The sequence below is a fragment of the Oncorhynchus nerka genome, linkage group LG10, assembly GCF_034236695.1.
Source record: "Oncorhynchus nerka isolate Pitt River linkage group LG10, Oner_Uvic_2.0, whole genome shotgun sequence".
NCBI lineage: Eukaryota > Metazoa > Chordata > Actinopteri > Salmoniformes > Salmonidae > Oncorhynchus > Oncorhynchus nerka.
The window spans coordinates 13,986,095-14,013,906 of NC_088405.1; the positions used below are offsets into that span (position 1 = coordinate 13,986,095).

The 27,812-nt window shown below is 42.3% G+C and overlaps 1 protein-coding gene across 1 annotated transcript in view; it reads left to right on the forward strand.

The window, feature by feature from the left end:
- The window catches only part of lmbrd1 (LMBR1 domain containing 1), a 212,430-nt gene that overhangs the window by 62,675 nt on the left and 121,943 nt on the right, over positions 1–27,812 (forward strand). Inside the window, exons 4-5 of the mRNA XM_065023036.1 lie at positions 11,736–11,833; positions 15,377–15,444. Coding sequence (XP_064879108.1) covers positions 11,736–11,833; positions 15,377–15,444 — 166 coding nt within the window. The remainder of the gene's footprint in view (positions 1–11,735; positions 11,834–15,376; positions 15,445–27,812) is intronic.

Sequence of the window (27,812 nt, forward strand, 5' to 3'; positions counted from 1 at the left end):
ATTCCTGCACTTTTGGTACCATTCTATTGGGTCCATTGCGCCAGGAAAGCTGCCAAGCCGAAGTAAGCCCATCCAAAAGTATTTGAACCCAACACTGGTCTGTTCAAGAGTAATGGATGATCTGCTGTAATGTGGTGTGACCTATTCCCTGAGTATCTTAATATTCATAGTGTTATGATGAATGTGTGTGTGTGTGTGGCACAATGGAACAATATAATTAGTTCCCCATATGCACATAATGCCTAGTGGCAGGACGCTGTGCACAAGTTTCCTTTCTAGCCATTTGTTTCTTGTCAGCAATCAGCCTAGAGTAGACTGATCCTCACTGAGACAACTCAGCTTAGAGTAGACTGATCCTCACTGAGGTAACTCGGCCTAGAGTAGACTGATCCTCACGGAGGTAACTCGGCCTAGAGTAGACTGATCCTAACTGAGGTAACTCGGCCTAGAGTAGACTGATCCTCACTGAGGTAACTCGGCCTAGAGTAGACTGATCCTCACTGAGGTAACTCGGCCTAGAGTAGACTGATCCTCACTGAGGTAACTCGGCCTAGAATAGACTGATCCTCACTGAGGTAACTCGGCCTAGAGTAGACTGATCCTCACTGAGGTAACTCGGCCTAGAGTAGACTGATCCTCACTGAGGTAACTCGGCCTAGAGTAGACTGATCCTCACTGAGGTAACTCGGCCTAGAGTAGACTGATCCTCACTGAGGTAACTCGGCCTAGAGTAGACTGATCCTCACTGAGGTAACTCGGCCTAGAGTAGACTGATCCTCACTGAGGTAACTCGGCCTAGAGTAGACTGATCCTCACTGAGGTAACTCGGCCTAGAGTAGACTGATCCTCACTGAGGTAACTCGGCCTAGAGTAGACTGATCCTCACTGAGGTAACTCGGCCTAGAGTAGACTGATCCTCACTGAGGTAACTCGGCCTAGAGTAGACTGATCCTCACTGAGGTAACTCGGCCTAGAGTAGACTGATCCTCACTGAGGTAACTCGGCCTAGAGTAGACTGATCCTCACTGAGGTAACTCGGCCTAGAGTAGACTGATCCTCACGGAGGTCATTCGGCCTAGAGTAGACTGATCCTCACGGAGGTAACTCGGCCTAGAGTAGACTGATCCTCAGTGAAGTAACTCGGCCTAGAGTAGACTGATCCTCACTGAGGTAACTCGGCACTGATCCTCACTGAGGTACACTGCCTGGAGGAGAAACTGAATCCTCACTGAGGTAAGCATGACTGATCCTCACTGAGTGTAACTGTTGAATAGACTGGCCTCACTGTGGTAGGGCCTGATGTGATCCTCACTGAAACTCGGCCAGAGAACTCACCACACTAAGAACCATTGTCCTAGAGTGACAGGGCCTCATTTAGTGAACTGGGCCTAGAGTAGACTGATCCTCACTGAATGGCCTGACAGATGAGAGTCCATATTTTACAAGTTGTCTATTCACACCCAGACAGTCCAAACCCGGCAGGGTGATTTGAAGTAACTCGCAGTAGACTGATCCTCACTGAGGTAATGTGATCCTCACTGAAAAAGACTGATCCTAAACTGAGGTAACTCCTGCCTGAATAGACTGATTCACTGAGGTAACTATGGTATAAACGACTGTAAACAAACACCTGAGTATGACAAAACATTTATTGAAACAAATGTCCTGTCACAGACACTGCTGGAGGAGAAACTGGAATCTCTAACACATTGACAAGCATGTGTCTCTCCACTGTGTGTGTGTTGGCACTGGCTTCTGTGTAGGAGCCTGATGTATTCCTAAGGCCATGAACTCACCACTAAGAACCATTGTCAGGTGACAGGGCTAATTTAGTGAACTGGGCGACTGACTCAAATGCTGACAGATGAGAGTCCATATTTTACAACTTGTCTATTCACACCCAGACAGTCCAAACCCAGCAGGGTGATTTAGTAGAGCAGTGTAACCCATCGTTGTAATGTTAAAAAAAACAGCATTATAAACTGGGTGGTTCCTGCCCTGAATGCTGATTGGCCGACAACTATGGTATATCAGACTGTATACCATGGGTATGACAAAACATTTATTTTTACTGCTGTAATTACGTTGGTGACCAGTTTATAATAGCCCATAATGACAAAGTTGTGGTAATGGCCAATATACACACTAGCCCATAATGACCAAAGGCTGAAATGTTTCTCACCCATCTACACTAGCCCATAATGACAAAGTGAAATGTTTCTCACCCATCTATATTGGCAAAGTGAAATGTTTCACACTACACCCCTCGTGCCTTATTGTTTAATTATACCCCATATTACAAAGTGAAATGTTTATTCATACCCCTTGACCTATTCCACATTCTGTGGTTACAGCCTGAATTACAACATGTATTTAATGTGTTTCTCACCCATCTACACACACTAGCCCATAATGACAAAGTGAAATGTTTCTCACCCATCTACACACACTAGCCCATAATGACAAAGTGAAATGTTTCTCACCCATCTACACACACTACCCCATAATGACAAAGTGAAATGTTTCTCACCCATCTACACACACTAGCCCATAATGACAAAGTGAAATGTTTCTCACCCATCTACACACACTAGCCCATAATGACAAAGTGAAATGTTTCTCACCCATCTACACACACTAGCCCATAATGACAAAGTGAAATGTTTCTCACCCATCTACACACACTAGCCCATAATGACAAAGTGAAATGTTTCTCACCCATCTACACACACTAGCCCATAATGACAAAGTGAAATGTTTCTCACCCATCTACACACACTAGCCCATAATGACAAAGTGAAAACATGTTTTTAGAAATGTTTATTCTGTATTTCATTTTCAATACATTTGAAATCTCATTTGCATAATTATTCACACCCCTGAGTCAATACATGTTAGAATCACCATTGGCTGTGATTCCATCTGTGAGTCTTTCTGGGTAAGTTTCTAAGAGCTTCGTACACCTGGATTGTACAATATTTGCACATTATTCTTTAAAAATTATTTGTTGGTTAATCATTGCTAAACAGCCTTTTTCAAGTCTTGCCATAGATTTTCAAGCCGATTTTAAGATAAAACTAACTCGGCCACTCAGGAACATTCAATGTTGTCTTGGTAAGCAACTCCAGTGTAGATTTGGCCTTGTGTTTTAGGTTATTGTCCTGCTGAAAGGTGAATTTGTCTCCCAGTGTAGATTTGGCCTTGTGTTTTTCAGGTTATTCAATGTCTTGGTAAGCTGTGTAGATTTGGCCTTGTGTTTTAGGTTATTGTCCTGCTGAAAGGTGAATTTGTCTCCCAGTGTAGATTTGGCCTTGTGTTTTAGGTTATTGTCCTGCTGAAAGGTGAATTTGTCTCCCAGTGTAGATTTGGCCTTGTGTTTTAGGTTATTGTCCTGCTGAAAGGTGAATTTGTCTCCCAGTGTAGATTTGGCCTTGTGCTTTAGGTTATTGTCCTGTCTACCAGTGTCTGTTGGAAAACAGACTGAACCCAGTTTTCCGCTAGGATTTTTCCTGTGCCTAGTTCTATTCTGTTTATTTGTATCCTAAAAATCTCCCTAGACCTTGCCGATGACAAGCATACCCATTACTGCCACCACCACCATGCTTGAAAATATGAAGAGTGGTACTCAGTGATGTGTTGTGTTGGATTTTCCCCAAACATAACACTTTGTATTCAGGACATAAAGTGAATTTCTTTGCTGCAGTTTTACTTTAGTGCCTTATTTAAAACATGATGCATGTTTTGGAATATTTTTGATTCTGCACAGGCTTCCTTCTTTTCACAATATGTTAGTATTGTGGAGAAACTACAATGCTGTTGATCCATCCTCAGTTTTCTCCTCACACAGCCATTAAACTGTGTAACTATTGGTCAGAACATTGTGCTATATAAGGAATCCATTTGGAACAGTCTGTCTCAGAAGTGTTTCTCTACTGTAAGGTAGTTATTTGTGGGTTTATGGGCTGTCTTCACTGACATCCATTAGCTTCAGAGAGAGAAGCTGTCACACACACACACACACACACACACACACACACACACACACAACACACAACACACAACACACACACACACACACACACACACACACACACACACAGGTTAAAATTACTGTGTTCCTCCTCTCCTTTCAGTGTGTTTCCTATGTCTCCTCCATTCTATGAATTCCTAATGTTGAAGGATGTAAGAGTCTTGCCTAAAAAAGGCTGCTGGCACACAGCAACAACTAAACAAGAAAGCAAACTCACTCTGCATCCTGTAAAAATGTAGACCTAGGTATCTCCCGAGAGGGGTGGGTTGACTAGCACTCTTCATACACGCAGCAGCTGCAATAGCTTCACTGGTTTTGGTGGGATAAAAGCTTCTTCTGGAGTCATATTTACATTAGAGTTGAGTGGGGAGGGGTGTTGTGTGCCATGGAGTTATGACTTACCCTGCCTCTTCTTTTTCCACTACTGTGCCTGTTGGAAGTGAAATTGTCCTGTTTCTGTTAGTGTAGAGCGATTAACCGACATTTCCGTTATTGATTTTTTTATTGTTGTAATTTCTACCCCTTTTTTCTCCCCAATTTCGTGATTACGATCTTGTCTCATCGCTGCAACATTTATTTTCTGTAAGCTCAATGTGCACATCACACAGTTTCTCCAGAGATAAATCAGATCCAGCCTGAACTGTGCAATGTAGTAGGGAGTTGTAGTTTACAGTGCTGTGAAAAAGGATCAGTTTTGTCTTTTACATCACATATGGTCTAATAAGTTTACATGATTCTAGATGAATAGCCCTGCTCTTAAAGAGCCTTCCTTTGGAGGTGATTAGACTATAGGTCTCCATGGACACAACACGAGTCCCTCTAGTTGTCTACAATGACTAACCTCTTCAATATGATGCTGATTGCTGTGCATCTGTTGGGCATGTTCATGCTACTAGGCGGATGATGGCCACTGCAGAGCCCCAACAGTAATCTATTGTACTGATTTAATGTTGTTTGTTTGTTATTCACAATGAGAGGCATCCAAGCTAATAAACATCTCTGTCATCATATCCATGAAGAATACTTTTATCAAATCATGTTTGCGAGTCGAGGAGGGAGCCTCATTGTCAGATGTATCCCACTAGTGAAATAGAGCTTCGTGTTATGTATGCCTACGCGCTAGGCTACTCTGTGTCTGAATGCAGGAAAGGAATGGACTGGAGAATACAGCCGCTTTGATCTGGTGAAGTAATGGGGATGTGAGGATCATAGTGTACTGTCTGACAGAGAGGGATGGATAGAGAGAGACTATATGATAGTATTTTATAGTTTTGCATTTTAATTTCACCAAATGTCCATATCTGCAGTAATTTTGTAATGATAGTGTTTCACAGTATTACTTACATGCCAGTGTTGTGATCGGCTGTGACATTCGTCTATTGATTTCTCCCGCCGGCATCTGTGGCCGGCATCTGTGGCCGGCATCTGTGGCCGGCATCTGTGGGAAAGCTGTTCTGACTTTGGCTGTCATATATAAACCCTTCAGAATTTTAGCAACCAGGAAATTAGCTAAATAGCTAAATTAGCTCATTTCCTGGTTGCTAAAATTCTGAAGGGTTTATGTGAGAAAACAACTACTGAATAGTGTAGGGAATCATTGTACCATCTGAATCACTGTGAAATATCTTGCAATTCACTTAGCTAGGCTGCATTTAAAACAAATCTCCCTCCTCCCCAGAATCCCATTTCCCCGTAACATGGCGGAGCCTCGCACTTGAACCTTTTACTTTCTGTTTTGGTCCACCAGCTTCAAACAGCTGGAAAAACATTATATTCTTTTGTATTTTTTGAAGATATTTAACAGTGATTTAGATGGTACAATGATTCCCTATACTATTCAGTGCTTGTTTTCTCACATAAAGTGAAATTGAGCCAGCAGGAAACGATAGAGGGATTTCCACTAGATAACACAACCAGGAAACGATAGAGGGATTTCCACTAGACAACACAACCAGGAAACGATAGAGGGATTTCCACTAGATAACACAACCAGGAAACGATAGAGGGATTTCCACTAGATAACACAACCAGGAAACGATAGAGGGATTTCCACTAGATAACACAACCAGGAAACGATAGAGGGATTTCCACTAGACAACACAACCAGGAAACGATAGAGGGATGTCCACTAGATAACACAACCAGGAAATGATAGAGGGATGTCCACTAGATAACACAACCAGGAAACGATAGAGGGATGTCCACTAGATAACACAACCAGGAAACGATAGAGGGATGTCCACTAGATAACACAACCAGGAAACGATAGAGGGATTTCCACTAGACAACACAACCAGGAAACGATAGAGGGATGTCCACTTGATAACACAACCAGGAAACGATAGAGGGATGTCCACTAGATAACACAACCAGGAAACGATAGAGGGATTTCCACTAGACAACACAACCAGGAAACGATAGAGGGATTTCCACTAGATAACACAACCAGGAAACGATAGAGGGATTTCCACTAGATAACACAACCAGGAAACGATAGAGGGATGTCCACTAGATAACACAACCAGGAAACGATAGAGGGATGTCCACTAGATAACACAACCAGGAAACAATAGAGGGATGTCCACTAGATAACACAACCAGCAAACGATAGAGGGATTCCCACTAGATAACACAACCAGGAAACGATAGAGGGATGTCCACTAGATAACACAACCAGGAAACAATAGAGGGATTCCCACTAGATAACACAACCAGGAAACGATAGAGGGATTTCCACTAGATAACACAACCAGGAAACGATAGAGGGATTTCCACTAGATAACACAACCAGGAAACGATAGAGGGATTTCCACTAGATAACACAACCAGGAAACGATAGAGGGATTTCCACTAGATAACACAACCAGGAAACGATAGAGGGATTTCCACTAGATAACACAACCAGGAAACGATAGAGGGATTTCCACTAGATAACACAACCAGGAAACGATAGAAGGATTTCCACTAGATAACACAACCAGGAAACGATAGAGGGATTTCCACTAGATAACACAACCACCCAGTCAAAACAACTTTCCCATTTTGAGGCTAATATCACAAACAATCAAATCAAATTGTATTTGTCACATGCACCAAATACAACAGGTGTAGACCTTAACATGAAATGCTTACTTACAAGCCCTTAACCATCAATGCAGATTTAATAAAGTATTTACAAAATAAACTAATGTAAAGTAAATAATAAAATAACAATAATGATGCTATATACAGGGGGTACTGGTACCGAGTGAATGTACCTCAACAGGTCAGGTTGACCGGTTGACTCGGTACCGATACCGAGTCAGTCGAGGTAATTTGTACATGTAGTTAGGGGTAAAGTGACTATGCATAGATAATAAGCAGTGACTAGCAGCAGTGTAAAAACAAAGGGGGGGGGGGGGTAGCCAAATAGTCCAGGTAGCCATTTGATTAATTGTTCAGCAGTCTTATGGCTTGGGGGTAGAAGCTGTTAAGAAGCCTTTTGGACCTAGACTTGGAGCTCCGGTACTTTTTCTGGTAATCTGTCTGGCCCCGTGGCCTTGTGAATGTTGACCTGTTTAAAGGTCTTGCTAACATCTGCTACGGAGATCGTGATCACACATTCGTCCGGAGCAGCTGGTGCTCTCATGCATCCTTCAGTGTTGCTTGCTTCGAAGCGAACATAAAAGGCAGTTAGATTTGATTTGATTTAGCCCGTCTGGTAGGCTTGCATCACTGGGCAGCTCGCGGCTGGGTTTCCCTTTGTAGTCGGTAATAGTTTGCAAACCCTGCCACGTATGTATGTACGGTCACTGTGGGGATGACGTTGTTGATGCACTTTATGATGAAGCCGGTGGTATGAGCCGGGGGTATGGTATACCGGGAGATATTCCAGTCTGTGCCAGCAAAACGGTCCTGTAGCTTTGCAACCGCGTCATTTGACCACTTCCGTATTGAGCGGGTCACTGGTACTTCCTGCTTTACTTTAGTGTTTAAGCAGAAATCAGGAGGATATAATTCTGGTCAGATTTGCCAAATGGAGGGTGAGGGAGAGCTTTGTATGTGTCTCTGTGTGTGTAGAAAGGTGGTCTATAGTTTTTTTTCTTCTTCTGGTTGCACATGTAACATGCTGGTAGAAATGAGGTCAAACGTATTTAAGTTTGCCTGCATTAAAGTCCCCGGCCACTAGGAGCGCCACTTCTGTATGAGCATTTAGCCACTTGCCTACGAATTCTCACAAGGCACCCTGATCTGCACCCCTGTATCTCCTTCTTTTCTTCATGCAAATGACGGGGATTTGGACCTTGTCCGGGAGCAACATTATATCCTTTGCGTCAGACTCATTAAAGGGAAAATCTTTGTCCAGTTCGAGGGGAGTTGTCGCTGTTCTGTTCAGAAACTCTTTTCGGGTCATGAAAGATGGTAGCATGAACATTATGTACAAAATAAGTTACAAGTAATGCGAAAAAACACATTTTCACTGCACTGGTGCGTAAGTAATTCTGTGAAACACTATCATACAACTATTACTGCAGATGTATTATAGACCTTTTCTGAAATCACAATGCAGCACCTTTAACAAGAACGCAAAGGGAATGTGAAAGATTTTGAGAGAGAGCGTTTTTATTTGCCTCGGGGCCTGGAGACCGTCAGATACTTTCAGCGGCTGTTGTTCGCACATTAGATGTTGTTTTGCTGTGCCAACAACTTCTGGCCCCTGTAAGGGTCCTCTGCTATTTCACACATCTTTGTTGTACTCAGACCTTTGTGTTTATGTTTAGCCATGAAAACATTGAAGGATGGTTTTCCGAACCCAGATTCAGCCTGATCCTGGACTAAAAAGCATTTTTAATGGGGATTCTCCGTTGAGTGTGCTTTTTAGTTCAGGAGTAGTTTTAGGCCTAATCTGGGTCCAGGAAACTGCCCCTCCACTGAGCCCAACCGATCCCCTCAATGTTTGAATATCATTCCTTTGCCATGTTTTTCTCACATTTTCCCTTGGCATGAATGCTGTTGCTTTTGCTTTCATGGTGCTTTTGACTTCATGGTGACGTAAACTGTGGTCTCGGAAGATAGACTTGTACACTGGATTGTATAACTCCTCAGTCCTCCTCTTACAGCCTGTTGCAGTAATCGGATGATAACACAGCCTGTTGCAGTAATGGGATGATAACACAGCCTGTTGCAGTAATGGGATGATAACACAGCCTGTTGCAGGAATCGGATGATAACACAGCCTGTTGCAGTAATGGGATGATAACACAGCCTGTTGCAGTAATGGGATGATAACACAGCCTGTTGCAGTAATCGGGTGATAACACAGCCTGTTGCAGTAATGGGATGATAACACAGCCTGTTGCAGTAATGGGATGATAACACAGCCTGTTGCAGTAATGGGATGATAACACAGCCTGTTGCAGTAATGGGATGATAACACAGCCTGTTGCAGTAATGGGATGATAACACAGCCTGTTGCAGTAATGGGATGATAACACAGCCTGTTGCAGTAATGGGATGATAACACAGCCTGTTGCAGTAATGGGATGATAACACAGCCTGCCTGCAGTAATGGGATGATAACACAGCCTGTTGCAGTAATGGGATGATAACACAGCCTGTTGCAGTAATGGGATGATAACACAGCCTGTTGCAGTAATGGGATGATAACACAGCCTGTTGCAGTAATGGGATGATAACACAGCCTGTTGCAGTAATGGGATGATAACACAGCCTGTTGCAGTAATCGGATGATAACACGGCCTGTTGCAGTAATCGGATGATAACACGCCTTTGCAGTAATCGGATGATAACACGGCCTGTTGCAGTAATCGGATGATAACACGGCCTGTTGCAGTAATCGGATGATAACACGGCCTTTTGCAGTATTCGGATGATAACACGGCCTGTTGCAGTAATCGGATGATAACACGGCCTGTTGCAGTAATCGGATGATAACACGGCCTGTTGCAGTAATCGGATGATAACACGGCCTGTTGCAGTAATCGGATGATAACACGGCCTGTTGCAGTAATCGGATGATAACACGGCCTGTTGCAGTAATCGGATGATAACACGGCCTGTTGCAGTAATCGGATGATAACACGGCCTGTTGCAGTAATCGGATGATAACACGGCCTGTTGCAGTAATGGGATGATGACAAAACCACACAACACAGATGGGAGATCTTCTAGGCCTATCTAATTATCATAAGGCATTAATTCAGTCAACAAGATTTAAAAAAATGTAATAAAAAATACATTTGTTAATTAAGCAGAGACCACCACTTTATTTTTGACCCTCACGTTGGTCCCCAAAGCAACACTGCACTCTATCAAATGATTCTCAATTTGCTTTACCCTCTGAAGAAAAATGATATGTAATGTTAATGTCAATTCTCCACATTTTGCCAATTCAAGTTAATTTAATTCCCCCGCAAGATGACTCAAGAAACGTATTAATATATACTAATATATGTTTATATATACCATTTTCGCAGAAGCTTTTATCCAAAGCCATTTATGGTCATGTGTGTATACATTATACGTATGGGTAGCCCTGGGAATCAAACCCACTATTCTTGTCAATGCAAGCTCCATGCTCTACCAACTGAGCCAGACAGGACCATGTGTATTTACCATGCTCTACCAACTGAGCCAGACAGGACCATGTGTATTTACCATGCTCTACCAACTGAGCCAGACAGGACCATGTGTATTTACCATGCTCTACCAACTGAGCCAGACAGGACCATGTGTATTTACCATGCTCTACCAACTGAGCCAGACAAGGACCATGTGTATTTACCATGCTCTACCAACTGAGCCAGACAGGACCATGTGTATTTACCATGCTCTACCAACTGAGCCAGACAGGACCATGTGTATTCACCATGCTCTACCAGACAGGACCATGTGTATTCACCATGCTCTACCAGACAGGACATTTACATTACATTTAAGTCATTTAGCAGACGCTCTTATCCAGAGCGACTTACAAATTGGACCATGTGTATTCACCATGCTCTACCAGAAAGGACCATGTGTATTCACCATGCTCTACCAGACAGGACCATGTGTATTCACCATGCTCTACCAGACAGGACCATGTGTATTCACCATGCTCTACCAGACAGGACCATGTGTATTCACCATGCTCTACCAGACAGGACCATGTGTATTCACCATGCTCTACCAGACAGGACCATGTGTATTCACCATGCTCTACCAGACAGGACCATGTGTATTCACCATGCTCTACCAGACAGGACCATGTGTATTCACCATGCTCTACCAGACAGGACCATGTGTATTCACCATGCTCTACCAGACAGGACCATGTGTATTCACCATGCTCTACCAGACAGGACCATGTGTATTCACCATGCTCTACCAGACAGGACCATGTGTATTCACCATGCTCTACCAACCCAGCCAGACAGGACCTTGTGTATTTGCATTACACAGTCATATGTGAGGCTTTGTAGATCACCCAGCGGACTGAGTTGTCAACCAACGGGAATTCAAAGACATTGGATTTATGTTAAAAGTACACTTTGAATTTAACTTTTTTTTAAAATACAAATTCCATCAATTTCTTTACATTCATAACTTTTTGTTAAATCCAATCAGTTATCCACACTGTTTCAATGTGATCAGTAGGAAAAACATATTTTTTGTTTGATTAAAAGTGGATATGAAGTTGATTCGACTCTCTCTCTCCCTACAGCACTGTACTCTCTCCTCCTGTTCTGTGTCTTCCTGTGGATCCCCTTTGTCTACTTCTATTATGAGGAGAAGGATGATGACAACATCAACAAGTGTTCAGTAAGACTGCTGCTGCCTGTCCTCTTACTGTACTCTACACACACACACACACACACACACACACACACACACACACACACACACACACACACACACGCACATATCAACAAGTGTTCAGTAAGACTGCTGCTACCCATCCTCTTACTGTACTCTAGACACACACACACACACACACACACACACATTGACCTTGGCTATGAACAGCAGTCACTAGCTGTCTGTCTCTGGATTAAGGAAGGTAAACACTGTATTATTCATTATTTTGGACTTAATCCCATCGGTCCCACATATCGTGAGAGATTGCATTCCTAATTTAAAAAATATATATATATTTCACCTTTATTTAACCAGGTAGGCAAGTTGAGAACAAGTTCTCATTTACAATTGCGACCTGGCCAAGATAAAGCAAAGCAGTTCGACACATAATAATACAGTATAAACAAGTCTATATACGATGTGAGCAAATGAGGTGAGATAAGGGAGGTAAAGGCAAAAAAAGGCCATGGTGGCAAAGTAAATACAATATAACAAGTAAAACACTGACCAACCAGAGGCTGAATGTAAACACATCACTCTCAATTAAGACACTCACTCAATATTAATATATCACAATCCCCCAAAATAGATACAGAAGTGATACTTAAAGCTCTATGCTACAAATAAAGTGTACAGTATCCCTATAGAAGGACATACTGTAGAAAGTGTACAGTATCCCTATAGAAGTACATACTGTAGAAAGTGTACAGTATCCCTATAGAAGGACATACTGTAGAAAGTGTACAGTATCCCTATAGAAGTACATACTGTAGAAAGTGTACAGTATCCCTATAGAAGTACATACTGTTGAAAAGTGTACAGTATCCCATAGAACTACATACTGTAGAAAGTGTATAGTATCCCTATAGAACTACATACTGTAGAAAGTGTACAGTATCCCTATAGAGCTACATTCTGTAGAAAAGAGTACAGTATCCCTATAGAACTACATACTGTAGAAAAGCGTACAGTATCCCTATAGAACTACATACTGTAGAAAAGCGTACAGTATCCCTATAGAACTACACACTGTAGAAAAGCGTACAGTATCCCTATAGAACTACATAATGTAGAAAAGCGTACAGTATCCCTATAGAACTACATACTGTAGAAAAGCGTACAGTATCCCTATAGAACTACACACTGTAGAAAAGCGTACAGTATCCCTATAGAACTACATAATGTAGAAAAGCGTACAGTATCCCTATAGAACTACATACTGTAGAAAAGTGTACAGTATCCCTATAGAACTACATACTGTAGACAGCGTACAGTATCCCTATAGAACTACATACTGTAGAAAGCGTACAGTATCCCTATAGAACTACATACTGTAGAAAAGCATACAGTATCCCTATAGAACTACATACTGTAGAAAGCGTACAATATCCCGATAGAACTACATACTGTAGAAAAGCGTACAGTATCCCTATAGAACTACATACTGTAGAAAGCGTACAGTATCCCGATAGAAGTACATACTGTAAAAAGCATACAGTATCCCTATAGAACTACATACTGTAGAAAGTACATTGTATCCCTATAGAACTACATACTGTAGAAAGTATACAGTATCCCTATAGAACGACATACTGTAGAAAGTGTACAGTATCCCTATAGAACTACATACTGTAGAAAGCATACAGTATCCCTATAGAAGTACATACTGTAGAAAGCATACAGTATCCCTATAGAAGTACATACTGTAGAAAGCATACAGTATCCCTATAGAAGTACATACTGTAGAAAGTGTACAGTATCCCTATAGAAGGACATACTGTAGAAAGTGTACAGTATCCCTATAGAAGTACATACTGTAGAAAGTGTACAGTATCCCTATAGAAGTACATACTGTTGAAAAGTGTACAGTATCCCATAGAACTACATACTGTAGAAAGTGTATAGTATCCCTATAGAACTACATACTGTAGAAAGTGTACAGTATCCCTATAGAGCTACATTCTGTAGAAAAGCGTACAGTATCCCTATAGAACTACATAATGTAGAAAAGCGTACAGTATCCCTATAGAACTACATACTGTAGAAAAGTGTACAGTATCCCTATAGAACTACATACTGTAGACAGCGTACAGTATCCCTATAGAACTACATACTGTAGAAAGTACATTGTATCCCTATAGAACTACATACTGTAGAAAGTATACAGTATCCCTATAGAACGACATACTGTAGAAAGTGTACAGTATCCCTATAGAACTACATACTGTAGAAAGCATACAGTATCCCTATAGAAGTACATACTGTAGAAAGCATACAGTATCCCTATAGAAGTACATACTGTAGAAAGCATACAGTATCCCTATAGAACTACATACTATAGAAAAGCAAACAGTATCCCTATAGAACATACTGTAGAAAAGCGTACAGTATCCTATAGTACATACTGTAGAAAAGCGTACAGTATCCTATAGAAGTACATACTGTAGAAAAGCGTACACTATCCCTATAGAACTACATACTGTAGAAAGCGTACAGTATCCCTATAGAAGTACATACTGTAGAAAAGCGTACAGTATCCTATAGAAGTACATACTGTAGAAAGCATACAGTATCCCTATAGAACTACATACTGTAGAAAAGCGTACAGTATCCCTATAGAACTACATACTGTAGAAAAGCGTACAGTATCCTATAGAAGTACATACTGTAGAAAAGCATACAGTATCCTATAGAAGTACATACTGTAGAAAAGCGTACAGTATCCTATAGAAGTACATACTGCAGAAAAGCATACAGTATCCTATAGAAGTACATACTGTAGAAAAGCGTACAGTATCCTATAGAAGTACATACTGTAGAAAAGCATACAATATCCTATAGAAGTACATACTGTAGAAAAGCATACAGTATCCTATAGAAGTACATACTGTAGAAAAGCAAGAAGAAAAGGAGAGAGTTGAGACTTTACTGTCGACTCTTGGATATTACGTATACATGGCCTCTGTTAAGTTAAGTGTAGAAAAAGCCAAAGCCCATAGGAATAGACTACCCCCCCTCTTCATCTTAAACTGAATATTGCTGAAATGTCATATATTGGTCTCCAAAGGACACGGTAGTGATTATATAGATTACATGCCACAGTGAGCTTCTTCCCTTTCCTCTGGGTTGGTTTGGAGCTGACAGAAGCACTTCCTCTCACAGCCAAGGAGTTCTTTTGAATCATTACTTTCAAAGCACCCTTTAATAACAGCGCTGGGAGTAAGGTGTGTGTGTGTGTGTGTGTGTGTGTGTGTGTGTGTGTGTGTGTGTGTGTGTGTGTGTGTGACACTACTCTGAGAGTCTTTGGCAGGTTGAACGGGACTCTGGATTCCACTTCACACTCCATTGTCCCCTCACTAAATGGAATATGGAATTAGTTAGCCAGCCACTCACCTCAAACGTACACACACACACACCCGCCCCCCCAACCAACCCCATTGAAGAATTAGATATTGTTACATTCCTGATTAATAATCACAGTATTAATAATTCTGTCTTTCATTACAGCAAGTGAAAAATGCTCTGAAATACACAATTGGATTCATCATCGTCTGTGCAGCACTGCTATTAATTGGGTAAGTACTATGAGACATTGGCACCCACCCTATTCCCTATTTAGTGCACAACATTTGACCCGGGCCGGCATTACGATGTCTATAATAACAAGGAATAGGGTTCTATTTTGGACACAGCCATAGATGGTGGGGAGAGGTGTGTACAACATGTCATTATAATCGCTTAATGAGCAAGGTGTTTTCCTCTTCAAGGAAATCAAAGTTCTTTAAACTGCCATCTGTTCAGCCATGAGCAGCCAGACATCACATAAAAAAGTCCTCTTCCACCAGAGTAGTTGTGAAACTCCTGGGTTCTTCTACTGGTTCAATCTAACTTCACAACTCTGGAGCTTTAGTCATATTCCTGTCCCAAGATGCCCTCTGTTATAGTTACTGTCCCAAGATGCCCTCTGTTATAGTTACTGTCCCAAGATGCCCTCTGCTATAGTTACTTTCCCAAGATGTCCTCTGCTATAGTTACTGACCCAAGATGCCCTCTGCTATAGTTACTTTCCCAAGATGCCCTCTGTTATAATTACTGTCCCAAGATGCCCTATGCTATAGTTAATTTCCCAAGATGCCCTCTGTTATAATTACTGTCCCAAGATGTCCTCTGCTATAGTTACTGTCCCAAGATGCCCTCTGCTATAGTTACTGACCCAAGATGCCCTCTGCTATAGTTACTGACCCAAGATGCCCTCTGCTATAGTTACTGACCCAAGATGCCCTCTGCTATAGTTACTGTCCCAAGATGCCCTCTGCTATAGTTACTGTCCCAAGATGCCCTCTGCTATGGTTACTGACCCAAGATGTCCTCTGCTATAGTTACTGACCCAAGATGCCCTCTGCTATAGATAATGCCCCAATATGCTTAACCTTATGTGGAGGGACATCTGAGTTCCCGCATCCCCAGCACCCAACCTCAGCTCCCAGCCCCATCCCGAGCACTCATCCCCAGCACCCAACCTCAGCTTCCAGCCCCATCCCGAGCACTCATCCCCAGCACCCAACCTCAGCTCCCAGCCCCATCCCGAGCACTCATCCCCAGCACCCAACCTCAGCTTCCAGCCCCATCCCGAGCACTCATCCCCAGCACCCAACCTCAGCTTCCAGCCCCATCCCGAGCACTCATCCCCAGCACCCAACCTCAGCTCCCAGCCCCATCCCGAGCACTCATCCCCAGCACCCAACCTCAGCTTCCAGCCCCATCCCCAGCACTCATCCCCAGCACCCAACCTCAGCTCCCAGCCCCAGCCCCATCTCTAGACTTATTTAATCACGGTCTCAGATAAAGCCATTGTGAAGTGTCCCTTTCGTGATTAAGTGTCTGAAAGATGACTTGATGCTTAAATCTATAGTGATACACAGTGGAAACCATGTCCCATTTAACCTCCAGTTTACTCTGTGTTGAACTGTGCCTGTGCAGCATAAACATAATGGATTTCTCCTAGCCACCAACACCACAGTAACATGCTTGCTGTTCAGGTCATGTAATGTAATGTAATGTTCGTTCAACCATTAAATGGCACTCTGATCCTATAGAGGAGGCTGCCTGGATTGGACGGTGGGTGGATAGAAACGTGTCATCCTAAATGGTACCCTATTCCCTACATAGTGCACTACTTTTGACAGGAGCCCTATGGGCCTTAGACAACATGTTGACATTTGAGACACAGCCTAGGACGAGTCCACATGGTCCATTTCAAGTTGGAAAGTTTGGGATTCTTTAGACAGAAGCAATTTAGTGTCTATTTTACCTTTTTGAACCGTCAGCCCTTTGTACCTCTTTGTACCGGGGGATTGTTGTTCAGGTCTCTTGATGCGAGGCGACATGATGGCTTTTATCCTGCTCTGCCTCTCCTCTGCTTTCCTTTCCACTCCACTCATCTCCTCTCCTCTCTGTGTGATGCCCTGTGGTACAGGGAGACATCAGGCCCCTGTTTGGGTGACTGTTCATTCAAGGGCTTTTCTGCTTGAACCACAGTCTTTTGTTTGCAGCCTGTCTGACTGGTCTAGAGGGCTAGGCATGACTCAAAACTCCTAAAAATAACTATTGACCTTTCAGCTGCTGCTGATTCTTTAAACTTGGGCTTTTGAGGTGATTGTCCTTTTATAGGGTGGTCTACATTCAGCACGTTGTTTCTTAGTTGAATTGTTGATCCATAGAGACAACATATTATACACTTTATTATTAGACATTATAAAGGCCCATACGTGCTTATAACAAGTTAAAAAGCATTATACTTGCAGGCTTCAAGTAAAGTATTGCCAATATTTATTTCTGAATCCAGCCTTGTTTTAAATGAGCTGTCATTATAGTAGGCCTAGCGTAAGGGTTGCCTATGGGGGGCTTGGGTATTCAACACATCAAACGGGAAAACAAGCAATTGTTACAGGCAAATAACTTGTGAATACGAGGTTCACCAGTGCATTCCCAGAAGTTCTTCTCTCCTTTCATGATGCTCTTCATGATGGCATGGACACATGGAGGGGTTTTTACACACGTCTTTAACAGGAGCTGCATGGCTAACATAATGTAGGCCTACCAACAATACATAGATAACATACATATTTTGTATATATTTTTATTTGACCTTTTTGAAAACTCTGTTTATTCAGTTTTACACACAAGACAACACGAAACAATATAAATAATATACTCAACTATATATTTTTTTAAATAAAATAAAATGAGCTTCAAAGATACCGTACTTTAGACAAGTTAAACACACCGGGCAGAAGGCTACAAAGGTTAAAGGGCAATCTGTAGTACAGGGACAGAGCAAACACCACCCCATTGTTCCTGTAAACAGTCAAGGGATAGGGGTGGAGAAATGCAACCACTCACAGACAGTCATGGCCACAGACCGACCATCCACTGGACCCAATATAAAGTTTACCTTGCTTTAACATTTTATTTGTAGTTTTATGTAAGCGTGAACAAAATGTTTTAAAAAACTGGGCAAAACAAGCTCACATTTTAGTCTCTGACCGGGCAAGATGAACAAGGCATCTGCAGGTCACAATCAGTAAGCACATCATCAACCTTAATTCCACAAAGAAATGCTCATCCAACCCTTAAATCACAGGGGAGTCAAATACAGACTTATTTTTGTTTTAATATGAATGCCATCAGAGGATGGACTGTTTGAAGTAAGACCGGAATGGAGCCCAAGCCTCATAAAACAGTTTGGGGTTCCCACGTGTATTGCATTTTTTCTAGTTTCAGAGAGCACAACACATCTCTAACCCAATATTTATAAGATGGGCGAGCTGCCATCTTCCAGTTCTGTATTATTAGCCGTCTAGCTAAAAGAGTTGTAAAGCAACAGTGTCCAACTGGATTCTTGACAGGTGGGTACCTATGGGCAGTACTCCAGATCTAGAAGAGTGTCATATATACACTGCTCAAAAAAATAAAGGGAACACTTAAACAACACAATGTAACTCCAAGTCAATCACACCTCTGTGAAATCAAACTGTCCACTTAGGAAGCAACACTGATTGACAATAAATTGCACATGCTGTTGTGCAAATGGTATAGACAATAGGTGGAAATGATAGGCAATTAGCAAGACACCCCCAATAAAGGAGTGGTTCTGCAGGTGGTGACCACCGACCACTTCTCAGTTCCTATGCTTCCTGGCTGATGTTTTGGTCACTTTTGAATGCTGGCGGTGCTTTCACTCTAGTGGTAGCATGAGACGGAGTCTACAACCCACACAAGTGGCTCAGGTAGTGCAGCTCGTCCAGGATGGAACATCAATGTGAGCTGTGGCAAGAAGGTTTGCTGTGTCTGTCAGCGTAGTGTCCAGAGCTAGGAGGCGCTACCAGGAGACAGGCCAGTACATCAGGAGACGTGGAGGAGGCCGTAGGAGGGCAACAACCCAGCAGCAGGACCGCTACCTCCGCCTTCGTGCAAGGAGGAGCAGGAGGAGCACTGCCATAGCCCTGCAAAATGACCTCCAGTAGGCCACACATGTGCATGTGTCTGCTCAAACGGTCAGAAACAGACTCCATGAGGGTGGTATGAGGGCCCGACGTCCACAGGTGGGATTTGTGCTTACAGCCCAACACCGTGCAGGACGTTTGGCATTTGCCAGAGAACACCAAGATTGGCAAATTCGCCACAGGCGCCCTGTGCTGTTCGCAGATGAAAGCAGGTTCACACTGAGCACATGTGACAGACGTGACAGAGTCTGGAGTCGCCGTGGAGAACGTTCTGCTGCCTGTAACATCCTCCAGCATGACCGGTTTGGCGGTGGGTCAGTCATGGTGTGGGGTGGCATTTCTTTGGGGGGCCGCACAGCTCTCCATGTGCTCGCCAGAGGTAGCCATCCGCCACCTCATCAGGAGCATGCCCAGGCGTTGTACGGAGGTCATACAGGCACGTGGAGGCCACACACACTACTGAACCTCATTTTGACTTGTTTTAAGGACATTACATCAAAGTTGGATCAGCCTGTAGTGTGGTTTTCCACTTTAATTTTGAGTGTGACTCCAAATCCAGACCTCCATACATTTGATTTCCATTGATAATTTTTGTGTGATTTGGTTGTCAGCACATTCAACTATGTAAAGGAAAAAGTATTTAATAAGAATATTTAATTCATTCAGATCTAGGATGTGTTATTTTAGTGTTCCCTTTATTTTTTTGAGCAGTGTACATATATCAGAGAAGCATTTAAAGACACTTTATGACAGCCCCAAAACAGCTAAAATGTCACGCCCTGGTCGAAGTATTTTGTGTTTCTTCATTTATTTGGTCAGGCCAGGGTGTGACATGGGTTTATTGTGGGGTGTTTTGTCTTGGGGTTTTGTGGGGTGTTGGGTGTGTGGCTTAGTGGGGTTATCTAGCAAAGTCTATGGCTGTCTGGAGTGGTTCTCAATCAGAGGCAGGTGTGTATCGTTGTCTCTGATTGGGAACCATATTTAGGCAGCCATATTCTTTGTGTGTTTCGTGGGTGATTGTCCTTAGTGTCCTTGTTCCTGTCTCTGTGTTAGTTTACACAAGTATAGGCTGTTTCGGTTTTCGTTACGTTCATTACTTTCTTTGTTTTGTAGTGTTTGTATTTAGATTCGTGTTACGTTTGTTTCATTAAACATGGATCGCAATCTACACGCTGCATTTTGGTCCGACTCTCCTTCACCACATGAACCGTTACATAAAAGAGGATGAATGCACCCTGTGCAGCACAGATTCCCAGGTGTTTTCCCCAAGTTCCTCCCCCAAATCCTTTTCCCATCGAGTCTTTAAAGGCACCAAAGAAGGGTTCTGTAAGTCAATGATTGCAAATACATCTGAAATTGCTCCCCTAGGAATCTTGTTCAGCTCAAAGATGCTCTCTATAGCTGTATTCGCAAGTCCTATGGGGAAATTCAGGTGTGTTAGCTCTGACAAAGTTCCGAGTCTGGAGATAGCGGAAAAAGTGGGATTGGGGGAGGTTGAACTTTTCCTGTAGCTGAGCAAAAGAGGCAAATGTATCATCAAATAATAATTGGGCTAGTGAGGAGAGGCCTAGTGAGTGCCAGATGGCAAAAGCCCCATCATTCAAAGATGGAGGAAATAAAATGTTCTGATTGGGCCTGATAGAGAAAAGCCTCGGAGGCTAAAGGCTAAACGGAACTGATTTCAAATTTTAAGAGACTGCTTTACAATTGGGTTGACGCAACTTTTGCCTAGGGACACTGGGAGAGATGAGCACAACACAGAAGAAAGTGCAGCATGTTTACACGATTCAGACTCCAACTGGACCCAGAGTGGTCTAGGGCCAGTAGGATCAGCTTGTAGCCAGTACAGAAGGATTCTGAAATTTGCAGCCCAATAGTATGTCTGGAAATTTGGTAGAGCTAAACCACCTTAGGCTTCTGTGAATGTTTTCTACCAATCCGTGGTACCTTCCCATCCCAGATAAAATACATTAATGTTTGATCCAGTGAATTTAAAAAAGATTTGGGAACAAAAATGGGTAAACATTGAAATAAATATAAAAATTTGGGCAACACATTCATTTTAATGACATTAATCCTTCCGATAAGAGAAAGAGGTAGCGAATTCCAAAAAGTAAAATATTGTTTCAAACTCTCTGCTAGAAACAAATTTGAATATTTCCTTGTCACTTTAACTCCCAAGTAAGTGAATTGATCCCGGACAATCCTAAACTGAAAACTTGTAAAAGAGCACTCTAAAGCAGCCTTATTTACAGGAAAAAGCTTGCTCTTGCCTAGATTCAGCTTGTACCCTGAGATTGATCCAAACTTTTTAAGAACAGATAAGGCAAGTGGCAATGAGCTATCAGGGTTGGAGATAAACAAAAGGAGGTTGTCAGCATATAGCGAAACTTTCTGCTCTAAGCGCGTCCTGATTATACCTTGAATGGCATCATTAGAGCGTAGTGCAATGGCGAGAGGCTCGAAGCAAAGACCAAGGGGGAGACAAGGGGGAGAGTGGACAACCCTGTCTGGATCCGCGGTGCAAGGGAAAATAGTCAGAGGACAAGTTGTTAGTCCATACCGAAGCCATGGGGGAAAAATAAAGAATCTTTATCCACACAATGAATTTGGGGCCAAAGCCAAATCTATAAAGGGCAGCTGTTAGGTAGTCCCACTCAACGCGGTCAAAAGCTTTTTCTGCATCAAGTGAGACCACCACCTCCGGGTCCCCCGACGCTGGGGAGTACAGTAAATTCATAAGGCGCCTAATATTGAAAAACAAATGCCTATTTCTCACAAAGCCAGTCTGGTCAGAGTGTATTACTTGGTGCAGCGAGCCTTCCATACGGATGGCTAAAAGCTTGGCTAGGATTTTGTAATCACAGTTTAAAAGTGAGATTGGGCTATAGGATCCACATTCCAGGGGTTCTTTGTTTTTCTTTAATAGTAATGAAATTGAAACCTGATAAAGATTAGGCGGTAGCTTTGAGGTATTAAGGCACTCTGCAAATAGTCGAGTCAAGAATGGGCAAAGCAGACCAGAAAACGTCCTGTAAAATTTGGTTGGAAAACCGTCCGGACCTGGTGATTTACCACTTTTCATTGCTGTTGCAATCTCCTCAGGTGTAAATTCTTCTTCTAGACAGTCATGGGAGTCTGTATCAATTGAAGGCATATTCAAGCCATTGAAGACTGAATCAATCAGCAAAGGCTCTTGAGGAGATTCAGAGGTGTATAGCGCAGAGTACAACTGTTTGAATTGATCCTTGATTTCTTTATGTATAACTGTGGTGGCACCAGACAGGGTCCTTATTTGTGGGATTAAACGTGATGCCTCAGATTTACGGATCTGATGTGCAGGGAGTTTACTGGCCTTGTCGCCTTGTTCATACAATCTGTACTGAGCTCGCAAGAGTAACTGTTCAGCTTGCCTGGTAGAAAGCTCATCAAATTCAGATTGGAGTAGTTGGCGCTCTTTATGCAGATCAGAGGAAGGATACGTAGCATATTTCTCATCCAATGTGGCTATGGACTCGCTCAGGTCCCGAAGTCGCTGAGAGCGAACTCTGTTTTGGTTGGTTGTATATGAAATAATTTGGCCACGTAGGTATGCTTTGAGAGACTCCCATATGGTAGAGCAGGACATACCTGGCGTTGAAATAGTTTACTAGGAATAAGGGGATTTCAGTAGAAATGAAATTGACAAACTCCTTATCTGAGAGTAAAATGGGGTTAAGACGCCATTCATAACACATAGGAGGTCGCTGGGGAAACTCTAGTTCAAGCACTAATGGTGAATGGTCAGAAATAACAATACTCTCGTAAGTTCACCGCCGAAGGTTAGGCAGAAGTTATTTGTCCAAAAAGAAGTAATCAATGCGGGAGTATGTTTGATGAACATGAGAATAAAAGGAATACTGTATATCTGTAGGGTGTAGGAAACGCTAGGCCTTAAACATAGCATATTTCTGAAGAAAAGATTGAATAAGTAGGGCGCATTTAGATGGGCCTGTAGTTCTTCGTGAGGACTTGTCAAGAACTGATTGTACAGTTGAAATCCCCCCCTAAAACCAACAAATGAGAATCTAAATTGGGAATAGCAGATAAAAAGGAAGAAATGAAACTTGTCATCCCAATTGGGAGCATAAACACTAGCCCCACAAGAGGGGTAGAAAACAGTTCACCGGTTACTATGACGTTTCGTCCCTTAGGATCAGCAATAACCTCAGAAGCTACAAAGGGAGTAGATTTATCAACCAAAATGGCAGCACCTCTTGATTTACTATGAAAGTGAGTGGAACACTTGACCTACCCAGTCCCTACTCATCCTAAAATGCTCACCAGTCCTCAAGTGAGTCTCTTGTAGAACTGCAACATTTGCATTCAAACCTTTTAAGTGTGTCAACACCCTCTTACGCTTCACAGGGTTGTTAACGCCTTTGATGTTCCACGAAATGCACTTATTTTGGCCACCCTGGGCACTCCCGTTATACAACCCTGTCATTAGAGCATAGATCGGAAAAGCAATGAGTACCCCCAAAAACCCAGAATAAATTGTCTCAGAGTAATAATGTACGGTGCAAGATATTTGGAAAAAGTACAGAAAAAAAACTAAAAAGACAGAATGACAACATTCGAACTGAAAAATTCAACCTCCTTCCTCCCCTAAACCACCTCCCCCATCCCAGACAGTACCTCCCCAAACGAGGTACAAGCCTAAATAGAACGTGTTCTCTTCACACAGTATGTCTATGAGAGTGCGGTGTTAAACCTAAACCCACAGTCCCGCTCTTTAAAGTTGCGTTTTGTGTTAATGGATCAAGCAGCAAAAAGAGAGAAAAATAAAAGTGAATTCCTTGTGCAAACGAAATTACAAAAGCACCACTTGTAGATGTATATAATTATATTCCCAGTCTTATAACAGACAATCAAAAAATAATAATAATGGTCTAGTTTGATGCTAAGACAACTTACAGCCAAGACCAAAAAACTATGTGTGCGCAACGTTGAAAGTTTGCTGGGCATAAATGACGTTCAAAACTTTTAAAATTGAACTGAAGAACCCCAAAAACGTGTAGCCTCGGAACATTTACTGTTTACTGGGTCGGTACAAACGGATGCAGTAAACAAATAACCAGAAATATGTTGAGTCACTGAAACACTGTCAACAAACTGAATAGGTGAACGAGACAGCCTAGAAACAAATTAGTTAAGTAAAACCTTAATACAATGAAATTAAAATGACTGAATGCTTGTAAGGCAGGCACTCTAGATGATCAAAACATTAGATCACATCAAATAATCCTGAATGGGTTCACCAACTCCCCAACTATACAAGACTAGCATGTTATTACTAAACATAATTGTACCACAGGTGGGCTACTTGCTATCCACAGTTCGCAAGCAACAGTTGCTGATCTATGAGCAAGTTCTAGACTTCTTGATGTGACGTTGAATGTGAGCCATAGCCTCATCCGGAGACTCAAATGTGTGGTCTTTACCATCATGAGATATCCATAAACGGCCGGGAATCGCAGTCCATACTTCACACCTGGATGGTGTAGTAGTAGTCATTTGGCCTGCCCGAAAGCTGTGCGCTGCTTGGAAATAGTGGGGGAGTAGTCCTGGTAGATGGAGAAGCTCTGTCGTTGAAAGCTCAGAGTGGTATTGCCGGCTCGTCGGAGAATCTCCATCTTCTGTCATGGAAAAAGTGCACTCGAAGAATTATGTCACAGGGCCTCTCACCATCCCGGGGCTTTGGGCACGATCAATCATGGGCTTCTCATCCAAGGCAAGAACATTCTTCAGCAGCCCAGAAACTAAATCCGTGGCGCGAGGCATTTCCGCTGATTCTGGGACTGATACCAGTCTCAGGTTATTGAGGCGAGAGAATCCCTCTAAACTCACACAACTCTCCTGCACCTTTTTCAAATCCACAGCCAGGTCTTTCACGTCAGCTTCCAGGGAGGTGGTTAAGTCAGAGACATTGGTAGCGGAGGTCTCCAGTGCTGCACTCATTGTAATTGTGCAAATCTGTTGTTGTTTTGAGTGAAGTGATTGCTGGCACCGTCTCGTTCCGCAAGATGGTTAGATCTGCTTTTAAAGTATAAGAAACCTCCTGTATTTGTGCCTCAATCGTAGCAACTACCTCCGTTTTCATTCCAACTATCTCAGAGGGTAGTAGTTTGATGGCCACGAGAATGCTCATTTCAGTGCCGTCAGGCCAAGCCACACCCCCAGGTAAAGTGTGAGTCCCCTGGCCCTCAGACTCAGGAGAGGGGGTCTTGTGGGCCGGGTTTTCTCAAAGTCATGGTTTTGGCCCTATGTTCCGGTCGACATTCGAAAGCAAACTAGTCTTGGTTTTTACGGAAAGGGATCACCAAACTAATATTTGAAAATAAATATGGTTCTGCTGCAAAATTCCCATAAACTTTAAGAATACTGCGGGAGCAAATGGAAAACACATCAGTCACACATGGCGTCCCTCCAACCTCCCTACCTTTATTTGACAAGGCAATTCAGTTAAGAACTCGTTTTTATTTACAATGACAGCCTACCAAAAGGCAAATGGCCTCCTGCAGGGACAGGGGCTGGGATAAAAATGTATAGGACAAAACATTCATCAAGACAAGAGAGACAACACTACATAAAGAGAGACCTAAGACAACAGCATAGCATGACAGCAACAGATGACAACACAGCATGTCAGCAACTCATGACAACACAGCATGGTAACAACACAACATGGCAAAAACATGGCAGCAGCACAACATGGTAGAAACACAAAACATGGTACAAACATTATTGAACACAGATAACAGCACAAAGGCAAGAAGGTAGAGACAACAATGCATCACACGAAGCAGCCACAAGTGTCAGTAAGAGTGTCCATGATTTAGTCTTTGAATTAAGAGATGGAGATAAAACTGTTCAGTTTGAGTGTTTTTTTGCAGCTCGTTCCAGTCGCTAGCTGCAGCGAACTGAAAAGACGAGCGACCCAGGGAGGCGTGTGCTTTGGGGACGTTTAACAGAATGTGACTGGCAGAACAGGGTTGTATGTGGAGGATGAGGGCTGCAGTAGATATCTCAGATAGGAGGGAGTGAGGCCTAAGAGGGTTTTATAAATAAGAGTCAACCAGTGGGTCTTGCGACGGGTTTACAGATATGACCCAGAAGAGGAGTATAGAGTGCAGTGATTTGTCCTATAAGGAGCATTGGTGGCAAATCTGATGGCCAAATGATAAAGAACATCTAGCCGCTCGAGAGCACCCTTACCTGCTGATCTATAAATTATGTCTCCATAATCTAGCATGGGTAGGATGGTTATCTGAATCAGGGTTAGTTTGGCAGCAGGGGTGAAAGAGAAGCGATTACGATAGAGGAAACCAAGTCATTCCATTACTGTTACACATTACTGTTGTTCTACATCAGGCTAATCTACACATTACTGTTGTTCCACATTAGGCTAATCTACACATTACTGTTGTTCCACATTAGGCTAATCTACACATTACTGTTGTTCCACATTAGGCTAATCTACACATTACTGTTGTTCCACATTAGGCTAATCTACACATTACTGTTGTTCCACATTAGGCTAATCTACACATTACTGTTGTTCCACATTAGGCTAATCTACACATTACTGTTGTTCCACATTAGGCTAATCTACACATTACTGTTGTTCCACATTGGTCTTATCTACATATTACTGTTGTTCTACATTAGGCTAATCTACACATTACTGTTGGTCTACATTAGGCTAATCTACACATTACTGTTGTTCCACATTGGTCTAATCTACACATTACTGTTGTTCCACATTAGGCTAATCCACACATTACTGTTGTTCCACATTGGTCTTATCTACATGTTACTGTTGTTCTACATTAGGCTAATCTACACATTACTGTTGGTCTACATTAGGCTAATCTACACATTACTGTTGGTCCACATTGGTTTTATCTACACATTACTGTTGGTCTACATTAGGATAATCTACACATTACTGTTGTTCCACATTGGTCTAATCTACACATTACTGTTGTTCCACATTAGGCTAATCTACACATTACTGTTGTTCCACATTAGGCTAATCTACACATTACTGTTGTTCCACATTAGGCTAATCTACATATTACTGTTGTTCCACATTAGGCTAATCTACATATTACTGTTGTTCCATATTAGTCTACTCTACACATTACTGTTGTTCCATATTAGTCTACTCTACACATTACTGTTGTTCCATATTAGTCTACTCTACACATTACTGTTGTTTCATATTAGTCTACTCTACACATTACTGTTGTTCCATATTAGTCTACTCTACATATTACTGTTGTTCCATATTAGTCTACTCTACACATTACTGTTGTTCCATATTAGTCTACTCTACACATTACTGTTGTTCCATATTAGTCTACTCTACATATTACTGTTGTTCCATATTAGTC